General features: G+C 42.0%; 1 protein-coding gene across 2 annotated transcripts in view; it reads right to left on the bottom strand.

The window, feature by feature from the left end:
• Positions 1-27146, bottom strand: part of LOC106580127 (disabled homolog 2-interacting protein) — a 120588-nt gene that overhangs the window by 17272 nt on the left and 76170 nt on the right. Inside the window, exons 1-4 of one of the 2 annotated variants that reach the window (XM_014160831.2) lie at positions 16628-17364; positions 3079-3232; positions 2250-2348; positions 1579-2133 (exon numbers count right to left, since the gene is read on the bottom strand). In XM_014160831.2, the coding sequence (XP_014016306.1) occupies positions 1579-2133; positions 2250-2348; positions 3079-3222 (798 nt within the window). In that variant the 5' untranslated portion in view covers positions 3223-3232; positions 16628-17364. Of the gene's footprint in view, positions 1-1578; positions 2134-2249; positions 2349-3078; positions 3233-16627; positions 17365-27146 lie in introns of those variants that run through there. The other variant, XM_014160830.2, reaches the window with a different exon arrangement.

Raw genomic sequence — 27146 nt, 5'->3', positions numbered from 1 at the left:
TATCAAAAGTAAAAGTACAAGTATAAATAATTTCAAATATCTTATATTAGGCAAACCAGATGGCACAATTTTCTAGTTAATTTTTATTTTGGATAGTCAGGGGCACACTCCAACACTCAGACAATTTACAAATGAAGCATTTGTGTTTAGTGAGTCTGCCAAATCAGAGGCAGTAGGGATGAGCAGGGATGTTCTCTTGATAAGTACGTATTGCACCATTTTCCTGTCCTGTTGAGCATTCCAAATCTAACTAGTACTTTTAGGTGTAAGGGAAAATGTATGGAGTAAAAAGTACATTATTTTCTTTAGGAATGTAGTGAAGTAAAAGTAGTCAAAATTATTAAGTACAGATACCCCAAAAAACTACTTAAGTAGTACTTTAAATATTTGTACTGAAGTACTTTACACCACTGCTGAGAAGTGAAACACTTCTCCAGGCGTGGTGAGATTTGATGGTCTGCACAGTGTGTAATAAAGATGGAATGTGGATAAAGACTGAATTTGAACATGACGACCTCTCTCTCTCTCTCTCTCTCTCTCTCTCTCTCTCTCTCTCTCTCTCTCTCTCTCTCTCTCTCTCTCTCTCTCTCTCTCTCTCTCTCTCTCTCTCTCTCTCTCTCTCAATCTCCCTTACTATATAGAGAGAGAGAGAGAGAGAGAGAGATATAGTAAGGGAGATTTTGTTGTGTGGAGTTTGGACAGATTTCTCAATTCAATACAGTAGATCAATGTTACTGCTTCAAAAACATCAAAACAATCCCTCAATGGGATATATTGATTCTCTGAATAAGAGAAGGACATTTTACCACATAGCCTAATGTATGGCAAGTGGTCAAAAAAAGGGACTGAATTGAAATGGTCTATGTGATTGTTTCAAATGCAACATTGTGAGGTATTAGCAACAGGTTTGCTTTTTCAGCCATGTCAGTCAGTGTACGCAAATCCTCTCTCAGCTAGTCCTCATTAGAAAGTACTAATACAATATCTTGTCCTCAGTCCCCCAATCACACACTCTAAGCAGGGGTAGTTTCAGTTATTTTTCCACAGCATGTGAAGGCTGGGTCACATTCATTAGGGAACACAATGGAAAACGTTCTAAAGCATTTTGCAATGGAAAACTAAAATGAGCCAGGTAGTCCGTTCCTGCTTCTGTTTGTTTTCTTCCGTTTGACTCCTCATGAACACGACCCTGCTGCCAACCCAAACAGGAAGCATTCACATTCCTCCAGGAGACTGCTTACGGTAAGCATGGGGAAGGAGGACTCCCAAAGACTAGGTTAAGTTACAAAGCCCCTGGTGAAAAAACGAGGCTCACTGGACCTTTAAACCCCTTTACCTTATACAGCTACTGTGTGCAATATGCAGCTGGGATTATGTTGATTGTTGCTTACTTGAGACAACGGTATCACTGATTGTGAGTAATCAAAGCCCTCACAGCTGTAATGATTACAATACGTTTTATTGTGAATATCAATTTGATCTAGGTCGTGTTTATTGTTGACAGTTGGCAATGTGACTATTTTGGACTATCATTTGAAAATGCGTAGAACACAGCCTCTGGAGAGTAGGGTGCCTTACCTTAGCCTTGCCGGTGCTTTGTAGGATGTGCACCAGGGCACTGGCCATCTCCTCCTTGTTCTTCACACTGAGGCCCGGCTCCATGATGGAGCACATCAGCATGTAGTTATTGGTAATGTACTCCGCAAACTCCTTATATGACTCCATAGGCAGGATGCTCATGCTCTGGTACCGCGACTTGAGCCGAATCATAGGTCCGGGAGTTTTCCCTTTGTTCGGGTTGGGCGTGCTCACAGAGTACCACTTCTCCACGAACTGGCGTCCCGTGACGGCGCCGGTGGGAATGTTGACCAGGCCCACATAGCTGTTCTTGTCCTTCTTTTTCTTTTTATCAGTCTCCTTGTACAGGTGGACGGTGACACTTTTGATGGCAGGTAAGTTGTTGAACTCAAAGTGCTCTCCCCAGAACACATTGTCTGTTTTGAGTTTGCAGGTAGTCCGTGCGTAAAGCGTGTCGTCCAGACACAACTCACAGAAGTACTTTTTCTTGGCTGGAAGGTCCTTTGCCTCAATAATCCACATTTTCAGCAGGTTCTCCACACGCCGACTGTTGTCCTGTGAAAAACATCAAACGTGCAACTTCAAACAACAACATTTTTATGGGTGCTCTGACATGTGTTCTACTGTTCTCTTTCCTTCCACAGAGGGCCCACTACTTGTATAGGGTTTACCTTGTTTGGATTTACAGCTCTCCTTAAGTTCTCCATCCATTTGTCCCTCTCGGCAGATGACCGACATGAAAAGCATTTTGTTCCAGTGGAAGTGGTTACCTGTGAAGTATGGCAGACAATTAAGCCCTTCCCTTTATGAAAAAGACCCATATGAAAGCAGGGTTGGGTATCACACACACACACACACACACACACACACACACACACACACACACACACACACACACACACACACACACACACACACACACACACACGCTTCAGCTGGGCTGCAGGGTCTGTGCACAGTGCACACTAAACACTGAGCCTGGACAGCCATTGAAATCCTCTTTCACTTGTCCACGAGAGAAACGCTTGTCCACTCGATCACAGAGCCATGGTCTGTCCAGCTGGCAGCGTGCTTTAGCATAATAGGCAGTAAATCCTTGTGAATTGGGCCCTCTCGGAGCTCACCTCTCTGAGCAAATCCAGAGAGCAGGAGCATGGAGTTGTCAACAGATGGGCCAGACAGACACACAGGCCACTACCAGGCAGGAAGAGGGGAAGGGAGACCCTCCTGGCAGTGGGGACGCTCCCTAGCAGATGTCCAGCCACACACTCACACTACCCAAAGGCACTGGCTGCTTGACAGACATTGAGGGACCGCCCACCTTTTATCACGCATGTTTTCAGACTAAGGTAATGGCGACGAAATAAAGAGATTAGACACAATGCATTATATACGGTGCTTCAGGATACTAAGAGACGCTATTAAAAAGAGTCCACACTTAGCGAGCCTTGAGCTGTGGCAGTCATGAGAGGCAGTGGTGGCGCTGGTGGGAGGGCTCACCTCGAAGCAGTAGTCCTGGCCCAGGATGCTGCTGTGCACCGGTTTGATCAACACCTCGTCCTCCATGCTGAGATCCAAAGCTTCTACTGCACTGCTGGGGCTGAACAACGACTCATGAGACCGTGATTCCTTCAGCCTAGGCATTAGATGGGATCTGGGGGAGAAGAGGAAGAGACGCAGTCAGTCATTCACACAAATACAATATCTCAACATAGGCAACAGTCAACTATGTCCCACACCAAGGGAAGAGGGCTGGGGAAGGCATGTGTTCCAAAAACAGACTGGTGTTATGGGTACGCCCTGTCAGATGCCACTGGCTCTGGCCCTACGGGGTTGGCATGACTGAGATCTCCATTATTTCCCAGCTGGTAGCTCTCCTGCTTGGATGGGCTTTTGATGGTCTGGCAGGTGGGGACACCGCTCCAATAATGCTTTATAGGGCCTCTGGCAAACAGCAGAGCGCAGCTGCAGAGACAAGGAGGTGGCAATCTGACTCGTCACTCAGTCACTAGGCAGGGAAGACTACCATCATGGCCATTAGAGGTCAACAGCAATAACAAAATTCAAGTGATATCAATCGATATCATTAAAGTGAAAGAAGACAAGAAACTAGTACTACCCACAGTAACATATGATAGCTGATACAGATATTCGTGCAACTGTAAGTAACTGTAAGGGTTCATTTTAGTGTTATTGGTTCAATATTTTAGCTGAATGTGAAAAACATGGCATCCGTAAAACAAGTATCACAACCTTCAATCCTCAACTTGATTTACTGACCGAAAAAGACAAAAATAAAATTTTAAGGGGAATGGAAACACTAGGCTTTAGAACGCCAGCTATCTGTAAATCGCCATATTGGCATTGTTGCATCACTGGCAAGTTGTCACAGATAATATAGACAGAAGAAATGTTTGCTCCTATAGTGTATGCTCTTCTTTCTGTTGTTCCATAAGTGGTGTTGGTTAACTCCTGCACATTATATTTCATTTCTAGGAGGGTAAGCAGGGCAATTAAGCACCTGCTGAGCGGCAAAAGGAGAGATAGGCGCTTACTCATCGCTCCCCTGGCTATTCATTGGCTGCATGAATTAAACATGGCTGTACTTCCTGCCTCGGGGATGAGTCGGGAAAAATCCTCGGGTGGGGAGTGAGTCGTCACATTCTCTAGCTCAGCTCATTAGTATGGTGGCGGGGACACAGTGAGGAGCAGTGAGAAATACAGAGAGATACCTGGCAGAGCTGAGAGGTCCAACTAAATTAAACCTTCCTCTCTGAGAAGCTAGATCTCTGGGGGAAAACATTTTGCATGTGGGTAACATTTTAAAATAGAGTCTCTGGGAAGCTCTGGGTGGATTTTGTTCTTGCTGACTGTTTAACAAAATGTGACAGTGTAAAATTGTTTACAATAAGCCTCAATGAAACAAATTGTACTACAGTAATGTACTACAATAATGTTATAATGGCCTTTAAATGAAAATGGGTTTGGTTCCATAATATTAGGGCAGAGTTTCCTAAATCCAGTCTTCGAGGACGTCCAACAGTACACATTTGTGTTGTATCCCCAGCCTCTACTTGTCAATGAATCATCAAGCCCTCAATGAGCTGAATCAGGTGAGTTTGTCCTGGGCTACAACTGAAAATGTGTGCTGTTGTTGCGGGTACTCGAGGACTGGAGTTGGGAACCACTGATATAGGGGATCAATGACGTAAAAGAAATCCTCATATTTCCAGTCAATGACAAACAAGTGTCATGATCACTAGACCAAACTCCAAGGCAGTAGGCTAGCTCGGTAACTCATGCTGCAGTCTGTTAACGCACTGTGCTGACAACTTTGCTGCTTTTTAATTCACTTCCTGAGAGATTCATGAGCGTCTATTGGCAGCTATTCAACTTGCAGTCTGTGGCTCAGCATTTACCCAATGATCTTGTCAATGCCATTGCAGGCCGTTGGGGGCCATGCACACAAACAGCCGATAACAGCCAATTAAATGAGGTCAGACTATCGTTTGTCTCTGCGACGGTGGTCTCTGAATCGAACTTAACATAAAACAAACACTTCTATCTCTTACAGCACAGAATGAAAATATATACGTACAGTAGCCTAAAAGGAGTAATTTATGAATAGAATACTGTATTCTAGTATTTCATGAGGTTATACGTATTGCTATCAACAACAAAAAAATTATTTCAAAAATGATATCCAACTCCACACTGATATTGTTAATGTTTACAAACCCTTAAATGTTTTTTCTGAAAAAACAAAAAAAACAATTGTAACTAATTGTGGACAACATTCAACAAAGGATTAAAGGAAAACTCCACCCAAAAACTATCTTTTTGTAGTTGTTTCATTAGTCCATTGTTGATATAGTCCGAAATGTTTTGCATATCAGCAATGAAGTTTAAGGTATACAGTATAACTTTCAAAATACAGAAATACAACTGGCTGAATTTCTGTATTTTGAAAGTTATACAGTACCAGTCAAAAGTTTGGACACCTGCTCATTCAAGGGTTTTTCTTTATTTTTACTATTTTCTACATTGTAGAATAACAGTGAAGACATAAACAGATATGGAATCATGTAGTAACCAAATAAGTGCTCTTCTGTCCAGTGTCTGTGTTCTTTTGCCCATCTTAATCTTTTCTTTTTATTGCCCAGTCTGAGATATGGCTTTTTCTTTGCAACTCTGCCTAGATGGCTAGCATCCCAGAGTCGCCTCTTCACTGTTGACATTTAGACTGGTGTTTTGCGGGTACTATTTAATGAAGCTGCCAGTTGAGGACTTGTGAGGCGTCTGTTTCTTAAACTATATTATATTTATATATTTTAGTCATTTAGCAGACACTCTTATCCAGAGCGACTTACAGTAGTGAATGCATACATTTCATACATTTTTTTCCCCCGTACTGGTCCCCCGTGGGAATCGAACCCACAACCCTGGCGTTGCAAACACCATGGTCTACCAACTGAGCCACACGGGACAAGTACACGAATGTACTTGTCCTCTTGCTCAGTTGTGCACCGGGGCCTCCCACTCCTCTTTCTATTCTGGTTAGAGCCAGTTTGCGCTGTTCTGTGAAGGGAGTAGTACACAACGTTGCACAAGATCTTTAGTTTCTTGCCAATTTCTCCCATGGAATAGCCTTAATTTCTCAAAACAAGAATAGACTGAAGAGTTTCAGAAGAAAGTGCTTTGTTTCTGGCCATTTTGAGCCTGTAACCAAACCCACAAAAGCTGATGCTCCAGATACTCAACTAGTCTAAAGGCCAGTTTTATTGCTTCTTTAAATCAGGACAACAGTTTTCAGCTGTGCTAACATAATTGCAAAAGGGTTTTCTAATGACCAATTAGCCTTTTAAAATGATAAACTTGGATTAGCTAAGACAACGTGGCATTGGAACACAGGAGTGATGGTTGCTGATAATAGGCCTCTGTACGCCTACAGTATGTAGATATTCCATTAAAAGAAATCAGATACAGTTTCCAGCTACAATAGTCGTTTACAACAATAATTATGTCTACACTGAATATTTGATCAATTTGATGTTATTTTAATGGACAAAGTAATGTGCTTTCAAAAACAAGGACATTTCTAAGTGACCCCAAACTTTTGAACGGTAACACACACACACACACACACACACACACACACACACACACACACACACACACACACACATATATATATATATATATATATATATATATATATATATATATATATAGTGAGTGAAAAAAGTATTTGATCCCCTGCTGATTTTGTACGTTTGCCCACTGACAAAGAAATGATCAGTCTATAATTTTAATGGTAGGTTTATTTCAACAGTGAGAGACAGAATAACAACAGAAATATCCAGAAAAACGCATGTCAAAAATGTTATAAATTGATTTGCATTTTAATGAGGGAAAGATTTCTGGCTCCCTGGTGTCTTTTATACAGGTAACGGGCTGAGATTAGGAGCACAATCTTAAAGGGGGTGCTCCTAACCGCAGCTTGTTACCTGTAAAAAAGACACCTGTCCACAGAAGTAATCAATCAATCAAACTCTCCACCATGGCCAAGACCAAAGAGCTCTCCAAGGATGTCAGGGACAAGATTGTAGACCTACACAAGGCTGGAATGGGCTACAAGACCATCGCCAAGCAGCTTGGTGAGAAGGTGACAACATTTGGTGCAATTATTCGCAAATTAATGAAACACAAAAGAACTGTCAATCTCCCTCAGCCTGTCGCTCCATGCAAGATCTCACCTCGTGGAGTTGCAATGATCATGAGAACAGTGAGGAATCAGCCCAGAACTACACGGGAGGATCTTGTCAATGATCTCAAGGCAGCTGGGACCATAGTCACCAAGAAAACAATTGGTAACACACTATGCCATGAAGGACTGAAATCCTGCAGCGCCCGCAAGGTCCCCCTGCTCAAGAAAGCACATATACATGCCTGTCTGAAGTTTGCCAATGAACATCTGAATGATTCAGAGGACAACTGGGTGAAAGTGTTGTGGTCAGATGAGACCAAAATGGAGCTCTTTGGCATCAACTCAACTCGCTGTGTTTGGAGGAGGAGGAATACTGCCTATGACCTCAAGAACACCATCCCCACCGTCAAACATGGAGGTGGAAACATTATGCTTTGGGGGTGTTTTTCTGCTAAGGGGACAGGACAATGGACGGGGCCATGTACCGTCAAATCTTGGGTGAGAACCTCCTTCCCTCAGCCAGGGCATTGAAAATGGGTCGTGGATAGGTATTCCAGCATGACAATGACCCAAGACACACGGCCAAGGCAACAAAGGTGTGGCTCAAGAAGAAGCACATTAAGGTCCTGGAGTGGCCTAGCCAGTCTCCAGACCTTAATCCCATAGAAAATCTGTGGAGGGAGCTGAAGGTTTGAGTTGCCAAACGTCAGCCTCGAAACCTTAATGACTTGGAGAAGATCTGCAAAGAGGAGTGGGACAAAATCCCTCCTGAGATGTGTGCAAACCTGGTGGCCAACTACAAGAAACGTCTGACCTCTGTGATTGCCAACAAGGGTTTTGCCACCAAGTACTAAGTCATGTTTTGCAGAGGGGTCAAATACTTATTTCCCTCATTAAAATGCAAATCAATTTCTAACATTTTTGACATGCGTTTTTCTGGATTTTTGTTGTTGTTATTCTGTCTCTCACTGTTCAAATAAACCTACTATTAAAATTATAGACTGATCATTTCTTTGTAAGTGGGCAAATGTACAAAATCAGCAGGGGATTAAATACTTTCCCCCCCCACTGTACATACATACATACACACAGTTCAAGTCGGAAGGAAGTTTACACACATTTCGGTTGGAGTCATTAAAAATCGTTTTTTTCAACCACTCCGCAAATTTATTTTCAACAAACTATAGTTTTGGCAAGTCGGTTAGGATATCTACTTTGTGCATGACACAAGTCATTTTTCCAACATTTGTTTACTGACAGATTATGTCAATTATAACTGACTGTATCACAATTCCAGTGGGTCAGAGGTTTACATACACTAATTTGACTGTGCCTTTAAACAGCTTGGAAAAAGAATGTTATGGCTTTAGAAGCTTCTGATAGGCTAATTGACATCATTTGAGTCAATTGGAGGTGTACCTGTGGATGTATTTCAAGGCCCATCTTCAAACTCAATGCCTCTTTGCTTGACATCATAGGAAAATCAAAAGAAATCAGCCAAGACCCCAGAAAAAAAAATTGTAGACCTCCACAAGTCTGGTTCATCCTTCGGAGCAATTTCCAAATGCCTGAAGGTACCACATTCATCTGTACAAACAATACTACGCAAGTATAAACACCATGGGACCACACAGCTGTCATACCACTCAGGAAGGAGACGAGTTCTGTCTCCTAGAGATGAATGTACTTTGGTGCAAAATGTGCAAATCAATCCCAGAACAACAGCAAAGGACCTTGTGAAGATGCTGGAGGAAACCTGTACAAAAGTATCTATATCTACAGTAAAACGAGTCCTATATCGACATAACCAGAAAGGCTGCTCAGCAAGGAAGAAGCCACTGCTCCAAAACCGCCATAAAAAAAGCCAGACTACGGTTTGCAACTGCACATGGGGACAAAGATCATACTTTTTGGGGAAATGTCCTCTGGTCTGATGAAACAAAAATAGAAATGTTTGGCCATAATGACCATCGTTATGTTAGGAAGAAAAAGGGGGAGGCTTGCAAGCCAAACAACACCCACGGGGGACCAGTACGGGAAAAAAATGTATGAATTCACTACTGTAAGTCGCTCTGGATAAGAGCGTCTGCTAAATGACTAAAATGTAAATGTAAATGTAACACCATCCCAACCGTGATGGACAGGGGTGGCAGCATGTTGTGGGGGTGCTTTACTGCAGGAGGGACTGGTGCACTTCACAAAATAGATGGCATGATGAGGATGGAAATTTATGTGGATATATTGAAGCAACATCTCAAGCTTGTGGAAGGCTACCCAGAACGTTTGACCCAAGTTCAACAATTAAGGCAATGCTACCAAATACTAATTGAGTGTATGTAAACTTCTAACCCACTGGTAATGTGATGAAAGAAATAAAAGCTGAAATAAATCACTCTACTATTATTTTGACATTTCACATTATTAAATATTGTACAGAAGATAGCCTTATTTGGTAAAAGACCAAGTCCATATTATGGCATGAACAGCTCAAATAAGCAAAGAGAAATGACAGTCCATCATTACTTTAAGACATGGTCAGTCAATCCGGAAAATGTCAAGAACTTTGAAAGTTTCTTCAAGTGTAGTCGCGAAAACCATCAAGCGCTATGACGAAACTGGCTCTCATAAGGACAGCCATGGGAATGGAAGACCCAGAGTTACCTCTACCACAGAGAATAAGTTCATTAGAGTTACCAGCCTCTGAAATTGCAGCCCAAATAAATGCTTCAGAGTTCAAGTAACAGACACATCAACTGCTTGGAGACAGTGTGAATCAGGCCTTCATGGTCAAATTTCTGCAAAGAAATCACTACTAAAGGACACCAATAAGAAGAAGAGAATTGCTTGGACCAAGAAACACGAGCAATGGACGTCAGACCGGTGGAAATTTGTCCATTGGTCTGTAGTCCAAATTTGAGATTTTTGGTTCCAACCGCCGTGTCTGAAACGGATGATCTCCGCATGTGTATTTCCCACTGTAATGCATGGAGGAGGAGGTGTTATGGTGTGGGTGTGCTTTGCTGGTGATACTGTCAGATTTATTTAGAATTCAAGGTACCGTAAATTCCGGACTATAAGCCGCAACTTTTTCACAGGCTTTGAACCTCGCGGCTTAAACAATGACGCGGCTAATATATGGATTTTTCCCACTTTCAAAATTATTTTCTCCAAAAAAACACATTCTGTGACGTGCTCAGTTTTTTGGCGGCATGAAGCTTTCATTAGACCAATGAAATTGCCGAACGGGTTAAGGTCAAACAACTTTTTTGTTTACTGTTTAGATTAAATCGAGCGCTCTCAAACTTCCCATCATTCTGATTACGGTAGTCATTTTGTCACCCTCATCATGGCAAAGACACGGAGAAATGCATATGATGCAGCTTTTAAGTTGAAGGCGATTGATCTGGCTGCTGCACGGGAGCTTGGTCTTAATGAGTCGATGAAAAGACGTTGGAAACAGCAGCGTGAGGAATTGACTCAGTGCAAAAAGACAACTAAAGCTTACTGTTAATTTTACATTTTTTGTTACAAGCCGTGTTTCGTTAAAGCCTATTTATTTTTGTTACAAGCCTTGTTTCGTTAACCTGTTGGGGATAGGGGGCAGTATTTGCACGGCCGGATAAAAAACGTACCCGATTTAATCTGGTTACTACTCCTGCCCAGTAACTAGAATATGCATATAATTATTGGCTTTGGATAGAAAACACCCTAAAGTTTCTAAAACTGTTTGAATGGTGTCTGTGAGTATAACAGAACTCATATGGCAGGCAAAAACCTGAGAAGATTCCTTACAGGAAGTGGCCTGTCTGACAAGTTCTTGTTCTTCTTGGCTCTGTTTATTGAAGACTGAGGATCTTTGCTGTAACGTGACACTTCCTACGGCTCCCATAGGCTCTCAGAACCCGGGAAAAAGCTGAATGATATCGAGGCTGCCCCTGGCTGAAAAACATTAGCGCGTTTGGATAGTGGCCGGTCAGAGGACCATCAGACTGGGGCTCGTGCACGAGATGTTTTTATTTTCTCTCTCTTTGAACGTAAACACGCTTTCCCGGTCGGAATATTATCGCTTTTTTACGAGAAAAATGGCATAAAAATTGATTTTAAACAGCGGTTGACATGCTTCGAAGTACGGTAATGGAATATTTAGAATTTTTTTGTCACGAAACGCGTCGGGCGCGTGACCCTTATTTACCCTTCAGATAGTGTCTTGAACGCACGAACAAAACGCCGCTATTTGGATATAACGATGGATTATTTGGGACCAAACCAACATTTGTTATTGAAGTAGAAGTCCTGGGAGTGCATTCTGACGAAGAACACCAAAGGTAATCAAACTTTTCTAATAGTAAATCGGAGTTTGGTGAGTGCCAAACTTGGTTGGTGTCAAAATAGCTAGCCTGTGATGGCTGGGCTATCTACTTAGAATATTGCAAAACGTGCTTTCACCGAAAAGCTATTTTAAAATTGGACATATCGAGTGCATAGAGGAGTTCTGTATCTATAATTCTTAAAATAATTGTTATGTTTTTTGTGAACGTTTATCGTGAGTAATTTAGTAAATTCACCGGAAGTGTTCGGTGGGAATGCTAGTCACATGCTAGTCACATGCTAATGTAAAAAGCTGGTTTTTGATATAAATATGAACTTGATTGAACAAAACATGCATGTATTGTATAACATAATGTCCTAGGGGTGTCATCTGATGAAGATCATCAAAGGTTAGTGCTGCATTTAGCTGTGGTTTGGGTTTATGTGACATTATATGCTAGCTTGAAAAATGGGTGTCTGATTATTTCTGGCTGGGTACTCTGCTGACATAATCTAATGTTTTGTTTTCGTTGTAAAGCCTTTTTGAAATCGGACCGTGTGGTTAGATTAACGAGAGTCTTGTCTTTAAAATGGTGTAAAATAGTCATATGTTTGAGAAATTGAAGTAATAGCATTTCTAAGGTATTTAAATATCGCGCTACGGGATTACACTGGCTGTTGAGTAGGTGCAAGCGTCCTACCTAGCCCATAGAGTTTAAAGCCTATTTATTTTTGTTACAAGCCGTGTTTCGTTAAAGCCTGTGTAAAGTTCATTTGTTTCAATGTACCGGTAGGCACCTGCGGCTTATAGACATGTGCGGCTTATTTATGTTCAAAATATATATATATTTTTTTATTCAGTGGGTGCGGCTTATATTCAGGTGCGCTTAATAGTCCGGAAATTACGGTACACTTAACCAGCATGGCTTCCACAGCATTCTGCAGCGATACGCCATCCCATCTGGTTTGCGCTTAGTGGGACTATCATTTGTTTTTCAACAGGACAATGACCCAACACACCTCCAGGCTGTGTAAGAGCTATTTCACCAAGAAGGGGAGTGATGGAGTGCTGCATCAGATGACCTGGCCTCCACAATCCCCCAACCTCAACCCAATTGAGATGGTTTGGGATGTGCAGAATGTGAAAGAAAAGCAGTCAACAAGTGCTCAGCATGTGGGAACTCCTTCAAGACTGTTGTAAAAGCATTCCAGGCAAAGCTGCTTGAGAGAATGCCAAGAGTGTGGACAAAGCTGTCATCAAGGCAAAGGGTGGCTATTTGAAGAATGTAAAATATTAAATATTTTGATTTGTTTAACACTTTTTTGGTTACTACGTGATTCCATATGTGTTATTAAAATAGCTTTGATGTCTTCACTAGTATTCTACAATGTAGAAAATAGTAAAAATAAAGAAAAACCCTTGAATGAGTAGGTGTTCTAAAACTTTTTACCGGTAGTGTATATAACGTTGGGAACAAACAAACTTTGATAACAAAATATGGAAATGTATAGAATCTATCACAGGACATGTTTTGTTGTTGTAAGGGTAATAATATAAGCCAGATAGGCCTATACATTTTCTTTTCTTAAAAAAACCCAAAATAAAATCTAATAATTTTATTTGTCACATACACGTGTTTAGCAGATGTTATTGCGGGTGTAGCGAAATGCTTGTGTTTCTAGATCCAACGGTGCAGTAATATCTAAGAAGTAATATTTAACAATACACACAATCTAATGTAAAGGAATGGAATTAAGAATATATAAATATTAGGAAGAGCAATGTCTAAGCGGCATAGACTAACATAGAATAGAATACAGAATATACATACTATGAGATGTGTAATGCAAAATATGCAAACATTATTAATGGAACACTAGTCACTTTAATAAAGTGGCCAGTGATTTCAAGTCTATGTATATAGGGCAGCAGCCTCTAACGTGCTAGTCATGAATTCAAACTACCACATTAAATGGACAGCACAGCAATTTATGCAGTTGATTTGCTTGTCGTCATCTCTTATACCATGTCCTCCACCATCTGTTGTGCAGTTCCAGTCGGTTAAAGTTAAAACATCAAAAGGCAATACAGGTGTAAAATAAAAAATGTAACAGATTTTGTGCCCATTATCCTATTAATCATTATTCATCGCTGCAGCCATCTACACGTTTTTACCTCAGATATCAGATCACTTAGTGGCTTTTTGATATGAGACTGTGATAAGGGAATTATATGCTTAAAGGTAATGATTAAAATAATGAACCCTGAAACGTAACTATTAATGATTATTAGCTTATGTAGCTTGTATAATGAATGATTAAAGTACTAAACGTAAGTCCAATAAGGTTTGGTAGAGATGTGAGGGATAGAAATGTGTGTGTCTAAGAAAATACGGAGAACAATTCAACTGTGTTTGACCCGACCTGGCTAGAACTCTGAGAAACTTATGATAGGACAGGGAGTCATTTTCAAGGTTCCTCTAATCTCGGGGGAATGGAACGGACAGCGCTGGGTAGTGATAAACAGTGGTGAGAACTCTGGGGAGGGATACAGCCCACCTACTGTTCGTGTGTATGTATGTGCGTAGGATATCTACTGTTTGTGTGGAGGTATGTGTGTAAATAGGGAGTGAGTTATAAAATGAATGTCTTTGTATTATGGACTTCAGAACGTTCTCTGAATAAACTGTACGAACCTTTTGCAGAAGCTGAGTCTTTGACTAATTATTATTAACCCAGTGTCTTACAAACCTTGGGGATTGGTCACAGCTTATTGATTGTTAGTTATTATCATTGGGATTGAAAATTCTCCTGACAGACTGTAAATACTGGCAACTTCCAAAATGCCTCAAACACTCCCTACTAACAGGAAACATGGACCCCAAAGGACCTCTGTTCTGAAAAGGAAACACCCGAGCAAGGATGTCACACAAAACAACAGGCAGAAAGCATGTTTTAGTGTAGGAAAAAGGGAACATGGAGGCCGATTCTTAGAATCCAGATTGCACCAAAACACAGTACGCTAACAATCATACATCAATAACGGCAAAGTCAGAACACAAAAAACGAAAACAGGTTAAACATCGCCAGGGTTTCAAAAGATGCATATACAATGTCTCTAGGGCAATCAAAATATATGTGGGGCAATCACTGTGTCCAATCTAGTTGGGAGACAAATCAATCAAATCAGAGAAGCTTTGTGAGCTATCATGAGCGAGACTGACATTTTCTAAGCTCCTGTGTACTGAAAGGAAAACATTTGCCAAAAGCCTGTATTATTTTATACAATGAGCTTAAACTAATCCTGTTGAGGGTACAAAGATCAAAATCGGTAAATAGATCAATTTCAAAACATCTGGATGCATGTCTCTCAACCGGTTGGCTACATACTCACCTATTTGGATAATGTCATGAGTATTTGGAGTCCAACTATTTTACAATACCAACTACGCATAATGTGTCAGAATGTGCCTTGAAAAACAGAAGCTGTTCCATTTGATGAATGTTTTTATAGCTGAAAGACTTGAGATTACGCAATCTCTGCACTATCGGCATGGATGACCATTGCATTAAACTTGCAAGCCTCTTTCTCAAAGCAGCTTACCGCGGTAATACTCTGGCAAAATAAGTACATTTTGAAAGACCAGGGTGAGAGTGGGCAAAGGTAACCCGCTGTATAACCTACAGTCGCATAACTGCACAGTGCACATAATACTAGTTGCTACATAACAATTTTTGGGTGTCAAGCACAAGAATCATTCATTGGAGCATGCTAAATTGATTACTCAAATGTATGATCCATATTCAAAATATTATCAGTTTAAGTGTTGAATTAATAAACAAATACACACTAAACTGAAGTCTAGCAAACGGAAAGCTGTTCAAAGTGCTGCGACTGGGAAGATACCGTATCGCGCAGGCTTAGAAACGTGATGACATGTTTGCGCCTCCTTTTGACAACTGTTCCAAAGCTAAGAAGACGTCTGACTGCCTCCAAAATGAGCTGTGACAGGAGTTTGGATTTAATGAGCACCAACATGTTAGTCCAGACTCCAGACCCAGAATCCCTCCATCAAAAGCCCTCTCTGTCTAGCGTGTGCGTTTCTGAGACGGGCACGGAACCGTCCGCAGGAATATCGCAATGCCTTTTTATTTTTTTACAAGGCAGTAAAAAAATAAAATAAATGCGATGACGGAAACCATTAAAGCCCTTCATTTCTCACCTTTTCTCCAACCTCACTTTGAGTATTGCAGTCAGAGAAGCTCTGCAGAACTGAGAAAAAACCCCATCTCCAACTCTCTATGATCACACGTGTGCACACTCATGCTAAGTGCTGGACACACACACACACACACACACACACACACACACACACACACACACACACACACACACACACACACACACACACACACACACACACACACACACACACACACACACACACACACACACACACACCAGGGTAGAGCTGGTTGCCACTCCTGTAGTGAATATTTCAGAAGCTTTTAGAACAGTAACATCATATCGGGCGGCTACCTTTCAGAACGCAGATGAAAAGTGATTTTGAGATCCACCTGGTGTCTTTCAGCATACCATGTGTGAACACTGTTTGGAGCCATAGGACATTAGAAACTAAATGGTAATCTGGGAGAGATGTTAAGCGCCGGGTGGAAGGTCGAGGACATTCTTGAGCTGTCATTACAGAGTGAACTACAGAGTTGTGCATCTATTCTGCCACAAAGGAACACTATGCTGCCTGGCTAAACACAAATTAATGTGTCTACTAGGAGCAAATATTGACTGCGACAAGCCATCATTCAACATTTTCATTCTATGAAATAAAAACCAGAACAATCAGGACGACAGCAAGACTACTGCCTTGCATCCAAACACAAGAAACACCCTCAAAGCCTATATAGAAATTCTGAGACATTTGCGTAGAATGCACTGTGTCAAGTGTTCCTAACACACTGAGATGGAGACAGTGCAGTCCATCAGATGGATGATGGAGTCTGAGGCGGAATACTCACCAGACATTCCGTCAGAATCCCCGGGAACAATCTGAGCAAGGAGGAGAAAGAGGTGGTGGATGAGGAAGCCGTCTCAGTGCTCCATTTTCTTCTGTGTGGTGAGAGCGGAGGAAAGCATGGTGGGGCTCATTCAGCCTGCACAGCGTGCTGCTGCTAGCCTATTGCTCTCCTTCCCTCCCAGTCTGTCTGTCTCCTCTGGACCTTTTATTCTAGCCCCGCCGAGAGAGCCACAGCCTGCCCTACTTCCTCCCCCGCTCCTCTCCTTTAAGTGGGCCACTGCTCCCTCTCTCTCCCTCTATCTGGCGGAGGACTGCTCGTGCCCACCGTCTTGTGCTCCCTCTCTCTATCCCCCTCACCCTCTCTTTCGTCTGTCTGTCTGTCTCCGTGTGTGTGCGCGCGCAGCAGAAGCAGGCTGTTTAGTGTGCTGTAACTCTGGTCCCCCCCCCGCTGCAGTGTGTGTGCGCGCGAGTGTGGTCTTTTGTCCTGCTGTCTTTGTGACGGACTGGCCTGCTCCCTACACAGAGATCTGCCTCTGGGGAGTAGCAGTCACTCACTGCAGATCACACAGCTCTCTCTCTCTCCATTTCTCGTTCCACTTTTCATAGAAGCAGCAGCAGGGACAGACCAAAGGTTAGTGGTGCTGCACCACGTACTTAGGGGGTGCAGTACAAGGTGAGGCCATATGGTATGCTGTTTGGTCAATCGGATCGTATGAAGCTGTACTCTGTTCAGAAGAATTCAGTAGCCTTGTTCAGAGTGCAGCACTCAGAACAGTTCAGAGCTCTAGAACAAGGGTAAAGCATAAGTGGTCCTTATCTTCCCTATTGTGTCAAAAGAGTTACATCCATTAAACAGTCACCTCTGAGAATCAAAGACTTTCACTCATGCACAACTTACTGGAGGCACACACACACACACACACACACACACACTTAAGTGTCAGGTTTTTTGTGTTTCTATGACAACACTGCGTCAGGAAAATGGTATCTTTGCTTCCTGGCAACTGACACTGTTCACGGGTAAGTGGGCAATTTTCAGCCTATTTTCTTTTCTACACCTCACAAGATGTTTTTTGTTTCTCCTTTCACACAAATGATTGTGTCTGGAGTCTTACATGGAAGTGAGCGCAGGTTGAGCCACACGACCATGACATATAACTTACGTCACCCACAGAATTTTGGTACCTTGAGGGTATTCTGCTCATCTCCCCATTATTGCATGAGAAGTGAACAATTATCATCTTCGGCATAAAACCGTTGAGTACTCCAGAGGAGGATAATATAGGTTGCTTAGCAGTACTGTATTAAAAGTGGCATAATGGAAAAACAAAGACATCTTAGTAAAGAATAGGAGAGATGGCGAAATCACAGCCCAAAACTTGGACTGTGTCCTACAAAGTGATTTATCTCCTGCTTAAAGGCCCTTTAACAATTAGGGTACCCAATTACAGGCCAGAAACCCACACAGGACAAATAAGTACGTGCGTGTGCAACAATGAACCGCAGCGGTCAAGGATTGAGTTAAGCTCTCATTTAAAACAAATAAATCCGAAGTAACAAGATAGGGACTTTGTGCTGATCAGTGGGATTCACTGCCGTAAACAATATAGCTTACCACTTCCACTGCCTGATCAGATCACTGCTCAGTCAGAACGATGCCCTCTGGTAATAATGTACCAGCATATACTGTAACCTTCCACATCAACAAGATCTGCACCACAACACTCTCCTGACCTGCACCCATGATGTCACTTCCAGTAGCGCTGCCATTTCTGGGCTAGTGCGTCGACAAAAAAGTCTTGCAGCAGACAGAATCTTGTTTTCTGTAGCCATTAGTATCGTATTTTCAACAAACGTGTGCTAAAATGTCAGACACAAAACTGATAGGCAACCCGGTACAGCACCACCAGCGTAATAAACAATGCTGTCCTCCTGGCATGGTGTTTACAGGCTCTCGTAGGCTCCGAATGGCGACAGGACTAGAGCAGGGCTGGATTAGCATGCAGTCTGTCGGTGAGAAGATCTCCGAGTCATTTCCCATGTCAGGCAGTGTTGAGAAGAAACAGAGAGGCATGTCATGATGACAGCCTCTTTCAACCAGAAGCTCCCAACCCCGCCCTCTCCCGGTTGCTCCTGACAGGAGTTAACGTATGGGCCTGCATTATTAAGTTGCTTGGCTCCAAGCCGATTAAGCAAGAGAGCACAGTCATGCCAGGAATATTTGACTGAAAGTCTCGACAAAGGGGTCTGTTCTGATACAAGGACCAATGTGTAATGTCTTCTACAAACCAGCGGTAAGTTACAAGTGCGGTCACTATCGAATGCAATGCATTTGCTGTGTAAAATGAATCTCTAGAAGTGAAAACGTGGAATTTGACCTGCTGTTTGCCAACAGACTGCCCCCTGCTGGGTGGCCTTTTCTTTATCTGAATGAAGGCTCTTGCATGTCTTATCAATCTCTCTGAAAACAAAACCCTCTATATAAAAGGCTAAGCTACATACGGTACTGACATAATAGGTTTCGTCAATGATTTGTGTGCCTCTGTTCCAAGCTGATAATGTGAAATGTCATTACTTTTGAAATAGAAACAAGTAAAAAAAACATGCTGCATTGTATTGTGTGGGTTAAAAATATAAATTGTTAGCTGATGATTGCCTGATAAGCCTAATCTTAGGAAACACACGCTGAAACTGTATTGTTGAGACAAATATGTTTTATAACAGATGCACCACACTGAGTGAAAGGGCATGCATGGAGACATTTCGCAGTTGTTTATTCTCATGGACTAGGCCTAGGCTAAGTCAAACAAGGCCAAGAAATGTGGCCCTGTTCAGAGGTTTGTGGTCCAAGCTGAATTCATGAACAACAGAGGCAATAAGACAAATGAAATAGCACTGAAGCATAACTTACAATTACAGGTTACTAAGCTACTAAAACAGACTAATTTATGAAATAGGCTTTATCGGAATAAATCAATTACATTTTAACAGAAATATGGAAAAGGAGATTTGACATCAGTATTGCAATTAGACAATACAATGAAGACCCAGTCCCTAACGGTAATGTATGGATCCAGTCATGAGGCATTTTATTAGTTATATTATTCAGTAATCAATAGATAGATCTCAATTTTGGAAATGACCATTGAAAAGTGAGAAATCGTACAGATTTAGCCTATAATAATAGGCTACCCTGCAAGATTGGGAATTCCCTCACCTTCCAGAAGGCATGAAATGCCAGCAAGTCATCCAATTAAGCATGAATCTCAGAGACTCAAAAAGGCTGCAGACAGCGAGGCCAAATCCTCATCCGGTAATTATTAGGCGCCACATCCATATCGCTAATCCCTGACTGCCTGGGCTATGCCAGTAAATACCTGAGTGACATTGAAACAGTTAGGATGCATCTGAGAATATACAGTACATTAATCAATAATCTATTCAATGCATTTCCTGGGTAAAGTTACTACTTATTTGGTGACTAAATCACTGGGCTATAATGTTTATACTTAAACCACTACGTCGGGCCCTTCACTGCATGCACATACTCCCATCACGTCCATATTTTAGAACATAGCAGCACCACTGCCCTTTCCTAGTACTCGCAGCTTTGGTCCAGAACCCAGAGGACCTACCCACTGAGCAATCACTGGCTCAACAAGGCCATTAGAAATATAGTATACAGTATCAGCTGGAATGCATGCCTGTGTGACTATTTAATATAAATACATCTTGTTATCAGGCTCTGAACCTGAGACAGCAGCTTGCCATCAAAACATTTCCTCTTGGTCTCCTGAGTGGCGCAGCAGTCTTGAGGCGTCACTACAGACCCGGGTTTGATCCCAGGCTCACAGCCGGCCGTGACCGAGAGACCCATGAGGCGGTGCGCAATTGGCCCAGCGTCGTCTAGGTTAGGGGAGGATTTGGGCAGCTGGGATTTCATTGTCCCATCGCGCTCTAAGGACTCCTTGTGGCGGGCCGGGTGCCTGCAAGCTGACTTCAGTCACCAGCTGTACGATGTTTCCACTCACACATTGGTGTGGCTGGCTTCTGGGTTAAGCGGGCAGTGTGTCAAGAAGCAGTGCGGCTTGGCAGGGTCGTGTTTCGTAGGATGCATGGCTCTGACCTTCGCCTCTCCCGAGTCCGTAGTTGAGTTGCAGCGATGGGACAAGACTAACTACCAATTGCAGAGAAAAAGGGCTAAAAATATATATTTTTTAATAAAATAATAATTATAATAATTTCCTATTTCTCTCCCTTAAAGCCCAAACATAGACACAAGGACTCATGCATCTGAGAAACCTTCCTATCTCCTGGTATTACTCTGTGTTCTGTTCACATGCCTGGCATTGTGTGCGACTGTGATTAAGTAGGCCACTGCCTGTACAGTACTGCCCTGAGCTGGGGTAAAGATATGACCTGGAAACCTTTACTATGGCTAACCAGGCGATGGAAGTGAGACCACTGAAACAGTACAGCCCTGGGTAGGTGCCTCTTCCTCAGTTCACTGTTCTGTGCATCTATCTGAAGAAAGGCCAAGGCGACCCGGGTCAGCAGAACAAATGTCTCAAAGACAAAGGAGGTCCAAACACATGGCCTTAAGTCACAACACAGTGTGTAGCTATGGAATATGGAGAAAGCCCACTATATTAGCGCATCATAAAGGCTTAAAGAACCTTACCTATCACATCTATAAACAGTCAACTTATTAATCATAACCTTGTATCATATCATCATTCTGAACAGTCATAACCTCCTTGCATCTGCAAAAACCCAAGCCTTACATATGATTCAGTACAACACAAATGGCTTAATTATTTATTTACTAGCTAACTAAATGGTAACACAGGATAAACATACAGACTTAATACATAAAAAAACTGGTCCCGAGCGGACTGGCAACAATATGGCTGCTTGTTACAAATTACATGGAGAGGGCGAGAGGGACAGAGACACAAACGTGGTACATTTAAAAATTACTCTCACTTATTAGTACTCCTATACTTTGCACACGAACCGCCACCCGTTTGGAGTAAGATATCATGAATGTATTTACGTGAAAATGCCTTGGTTCGCCGTGTATCTCTCTCGGAACCGGGCCGCCTTGGAAAGGGGGTTGTGCCTTTTAGCGGCACGCTTGTAAGGCTCTGATATGTCCCAAAATGGTTCCACAAGTCTTCTACTGTTGTCCTTTTCTGTAGTTGTCCGGTATCCGGTGACTTGTCGTGTAGTCCTGAACAGAACTACAGAGTTTATTTTCCTTCCATTCGCTCTGGAAGATGCCTCTTTGAAGATAGGCTAGCCAGCCGTGTTGACGGTTTCTAGTTGGGTGATGAGAGTAGAGTACTACGGTGGTTTGAGCAGAGTAGTAGAAAGTTCCCACTTCAATTCGCTTTTCTAGATACTTTACTTAGAACAGCTAATCAGCCGTACCAGTGATTGTCCGGGAGGTGACTTTATCGTCTCTACCTCTTGTTGAGATTCAGAGTTCAAGCCACTTTATACGTGAGCTGCAGCACTACGTCTCTCTGGTCCGATATGTTAATTCTTAACCCATCATTTTATACAGTTTGTTAGAAAGGGGTGGTTCCGTCAGGCTGACACGCTCTCTGACCTCACACTCAGGGCTCACTCAGTTTCTCAAATCATATCCCTCTCTTAACAAAAACACAAATTTTCATATTACATGCACAACGCATAGGATGGACACTTCACACATGTAGTAGGAATACTAAGGTATTTCCTTTAACATTTTTAATGACATCACAAAATAAACTATATGACATTAGTGTTCTATAGATCGCCTCTGACCATTCCCCACGTTCACAATATTGTTCCAGTATTTGCTTTAGAACGTGTTAGAGCTTCGGCAAGAGTCTTCTTTCGGTGAATTTGGAGAGGGGGACCTGAATCTTCTACCTTGATTTACAACAGGGCATGAGTTGTTAACACCCCCCCCCCCCGCGCATGTGAGAGTGGGTCTGGCTAAAGTCAGTTGTTGCAAACCTGATCTGACCTATTTGGATCCTTACAGGCCAGTCATGACACGTAGTAGAACTGAAAAAGTGTTCCTCTCCACTTTCTGGAGGACCAAGTTTTGAAATCAGTGGAATGCCCGGTGGAATTAGAGTATAATAGCTAAGGAGATGGAGACAATTCTGCCTTTTGATTGCGAATATGCACAGGGAGTCGAAAAGAGAACACACAGCAGGCTTTTGTATAAAACTAGTCTCCGGATTACATTTTCAAACTAAGGACAACCATGACATCCGTGACAGAGGGAGAAGCGTCCATCCATGTAAGATAGTCTATCTAGCTACATTTTCAGATATTATACATTTTTAATTTGGTCAGAAAGTCGTTTTCATTTCAAGTTAAAGCGTACTGTAGCTAGCTGGCTTGCTAGCTAATGTTAAGTGTATGATCTGTGTAGTAATATTATTCATATCTCAGAGCCATTTGCATTGCTAGTTAACTTAACATTAGCTAACAAGCTAGAAACGACCCAAAACAATGTTAAGAAAGTTGCTTTTAGTTGCCTGGTTTGCTAGATTGACAAACAAAATACATTTTTAACCAGAGCCATTTGAATTGCTAGCTATAGCCTAATGTTAGCTAGCTTCCTAACATTGAACCTAGTTGGTTAGCTACCTGCAGATTCATGCAGGGTTGTAATATTATGAGTTGGGATTATGGTTCATTGTTTAGCTAGTTAGCTACATGTTTAAACAAAATACCACTGTGCAAGTAACCATTTTACTAGACCTTCTGTATCCTGTGCTTGTCACAAATCTTTGATTTTACATGTGTTTACCAGAGACGCTAATGTGAAGAACATGACTTGCACCAAACGTATAACATTATGCCAACGAGACAGTGTCCAAGTTCTAAAACTCTCCAGTAGAATGCCCTGCTTTTATTTCATCACACTCACAACTGTAAGCTATTTTCTGTAATTGGCTCGCCATTAACTTGTAAATAATGATCTTGTTGTGAGTTTATTTTCCTGTAATATTGAGGACAAATGAGCTAAAACAAAGATGTTGTCAGCTATATGATATGGTCAATATTTGAACTGGCTAGCCAGCTAACTTAACATTAGCTAGAAACTAACAAAAACATTGCTTAGAAAGTTGCTTTTAGTTGCCTGGTTTGCTAGATTGACATATACTAAATGGGTGGGTTTATTGGTGTTAAAATACACTAGTTATGCTATTTTGGACCACCAGGCTGCTGGTTTCATGCAGCCTGTAGTTTTTGTGTTTATAACTTTTCATAACAACAAGTTTGATGTCGGACAACAATAGAATGTTCTGATGTCACTGCGACAACTGTCGATAGACGTAGAATAAACCAGCCTTTAGTCTTTAAATCTTGGTTGTTTAGTACATGGCCTCACATGTGAATCCTTAAAGAAATCGACGGGGCTAAGGCTTAAGAGGGTGTGAACAATGCTGAATGGGTGTAGACAAAGAAGAGCTCTCCAGTAGGTTTACCAAAACATTCAAGGGCCATTTTCTCAAAAGTGAGGTTACAAGTTTATCAACTTTCAAAGCAGAATTACTTTCCCATTGTTCCTCAACTGTAGTGTATGATATACCATTTTCTAGCTCTGAGTGAGTCTCTACTGTTATCCAATGTAAAAAACACAATTTCAAATGTTGCTACATAAGACTGAATCGAGCCGGTCGGTCACATATGTATTGCGACTCAATACTTGTCACGCCCTGACCTGAGAGAGCCTTTTTATGTCTCTATATAGGTTTGGTCAGAGTGGGATTTGGGTGGGCATTCTATGTCTGTATTTCTATATTGGGGATTGCTTTGTTTCGGCCGGGTATGGCTCCCAATCAGGAACATCGTTGTTGCTGATTGGGAGTCATACTTAGGCAGCATGTTTTTCCTTTGGGTTTTGTGGGTAGATGTTTTCTGTTTAGTGTGTTAGGATACCTGACAGGACTGTTTGGCTGTCATCTGTGTTTCTTTGTGAAGTACCTTTTTTCATCTAAAATAAAAGATGAACAAATTCCACGCTGCACCTTGGTCTACTACTTCAGACAGCCGTTACAATACTGCGATTTTATTGCAATTTGATGTTCTAAAGATACTGCTCACTATATGTAGAATGCAGAGAGACGAGAAAGCGTGAGAAAAAGAGTTTATATCAGTTACGGAAATAAAAGTGCTGAAACCATGTTGGCTCACTATTTAAAAAGATGGACAACAAGCTATAGGATGACGTTTTGGCACATGTACAGCCGACTAGCACTAGCTAGTCCTGCTGTACGATACTTGGAGTCAAAGTATCGATACAATATTGTTCAAAATAATACTGTAATATATGTAACTCTATCGATTTCCCCCCTTCACTAACAGATATAGGCTACTTCATTCAATCTCTATATTTGAGGGAAGTCCATGTAATTATAGAAACACAAACGCTCACTCAGTGGGTTGTGTGAACTCATTGAGAGGAGTGGACCTGCCATAGACTGGTGATGATGGCACCACCTCGGTCTGCTATTCTACACTACTAGAGCCAGGAGCTAGGATGCCAGTTCCAAACACACCCACACAAACACACCCTCAAAAGTAACACCCACAATTCAAGCATCTATGGTCCACTGCATCATAGCCTAGTGGTTAGAGCGTTGGGCCAGTAACTGAAAGGTTGCTGGATCAAATCCCTGAGCGGACAAGGTAAAAATCTGTCATTCTGCCCCTGAGCAAGGCAGTTAACCCACTGTTCCCCAGGCAAGACATGTATGTTGATTATGGAAGTCCCCCGCACCTCTCTGATTCAGAGGGGTTGGGTTAAATGCAGAAGACACATTTCAGTTGAAGGCATTCAGTTGTACAACTGACTATGTATCCCTCTTTCCCTTACTCCAGGAGAGTGTACACACTGGGCTCCTGAGTGGCACAGTGGTCTATGGCACTGCATCTTAGTGCTAGAGGTGTCACTACAGACCCTGATTTGATTCCAGGCTGTATCACAACCGGATGTGATTGGGAGTCCCATAGGGTGGCGCACAATTGGCACAGCGTTGTTAGGGCTTGGCCGGGGTAGGCCGTCATTGTAAATAAGAATTTGTTCTTAACGGACTTGCCAAAAAAAAAAAAAAACAAGCATGGCCACTCTAGTGGATGTGTAGATAATAAATCAGGCTCTCCTGCCTTGTGGTTGCCATGAGGAGGATTTGCTCTTCGTCCAGCCCCGGGCTAATGGGCAGGTGTAACGGTGGATGAAATCTCCTGACAGCACAGCACAGCTCAGCCAATCCCTCTCCCACCTCAACAAGAGCCTGTACTGTGTGTGTAGATTAAGAACCATATAAATCCCTGCATGACTCTCTGGATAAGAGTGTCTGCGAAATGAATAAAATGTAAAATGATTCACAGCAACAGTATAGAACAGCCAGCAACCACGATACTGACTGAAGAGTGTCATTCTACCACCCAGTGAGGTGCCACAGCCCCACAGTATGAGAGCTGGAGAGAAGGACTGAAGTTTTTATTTTATACATTTATACAGGTATGTCAATTAAGAACCAATTGTTATTTACAATGACGGCCTATCAAACAAAAATAAACAACAATTACACTATACGTGCAGTATCGATATACACATCAATTACACAATACCTGGAAAACACACAAAACACGAAAAGTAAAACACAATCATATGAAAAAACCACATTCTTCAGTAAAAACGCCCTCTAACATCCGCTTGAATTTCCCCAGAGCAGTGGTTCCCAAGCTTCTTATAGTCCCGTACCACTTCAAACATTCAACCTCCAGCTGCGCACCTACCCCTTCTAGCACCAGGGTCAGCGCACTCTCAAATGTTGTTTTTTGCCATCATTGTAAGCCTGCCACATGTACACTATACGATACATTTATTAAACATAAGAATGAGTGTGAGTTTTTGTCACAACCCGACTCGTGGGAAGTGACAGAGCTCTTATAGGACCAGGTCACAAATAATAATAAATCATTTTGCTCTTTATTTAGCCATCTTACATATAACATCATATTTGTTCATCGAAAATTGTGAATAACTCACCACAGGTTAATGAGAAGGGTGTGCTTGAAAGTATGCACATAACTACACAATGTTGGGTTATATTGGAGAGAGTCTCAGTCTTAAATCATTTTCCACACACAGTCTGTGCCTGTGTTTAGTTTTCATGCTAGTGAGGGCCGAGAATCAACTGTCACATAGGTACGTGGTTGCAAAGGGCATCTTAACAGCACGATTTGCCAAGGCAGGATACTCTGAGCGCAGCCCAATCCAGAAATCTGGGAGTGGCTTCTGATTAAATTCAATTATCACAGAACCTCTTGTTCCAATTTCAATGAGGCTCTCTTTCGAGTTGTGTAGTCCACTTGTGTAGCTAGCAGGACTGACTTTGTGTTAGCTAGCCAACGTTTAATTACTTCTGCGTTATGAAAGAAACTAGACGCGGACACAAATGATCCATTGGTAGTTTGTTGTAACCAAGTATTGGTGCTAACTG

The sequence above is a fragment of the Salmo salar genome, chromosome ssa20, assembly GCF_905237065.1.
Source record: "Salmo salar chromosome ssa20, Ssal_v3.1, whole genome shotgun sequence".
Classification (NCBI taxonomy): domain Eukaryota; kingdom Metazoa; phylum Chordata; class Actinopteri; order Salmoniformes; family Salmonidae; genus Salmo; species Salmo salar.
The sequence above is the reverse complement of the archived record's forward strand: the minus strand, read 5'-3'. Positions and strand labels throughout refer to the sequence as shown.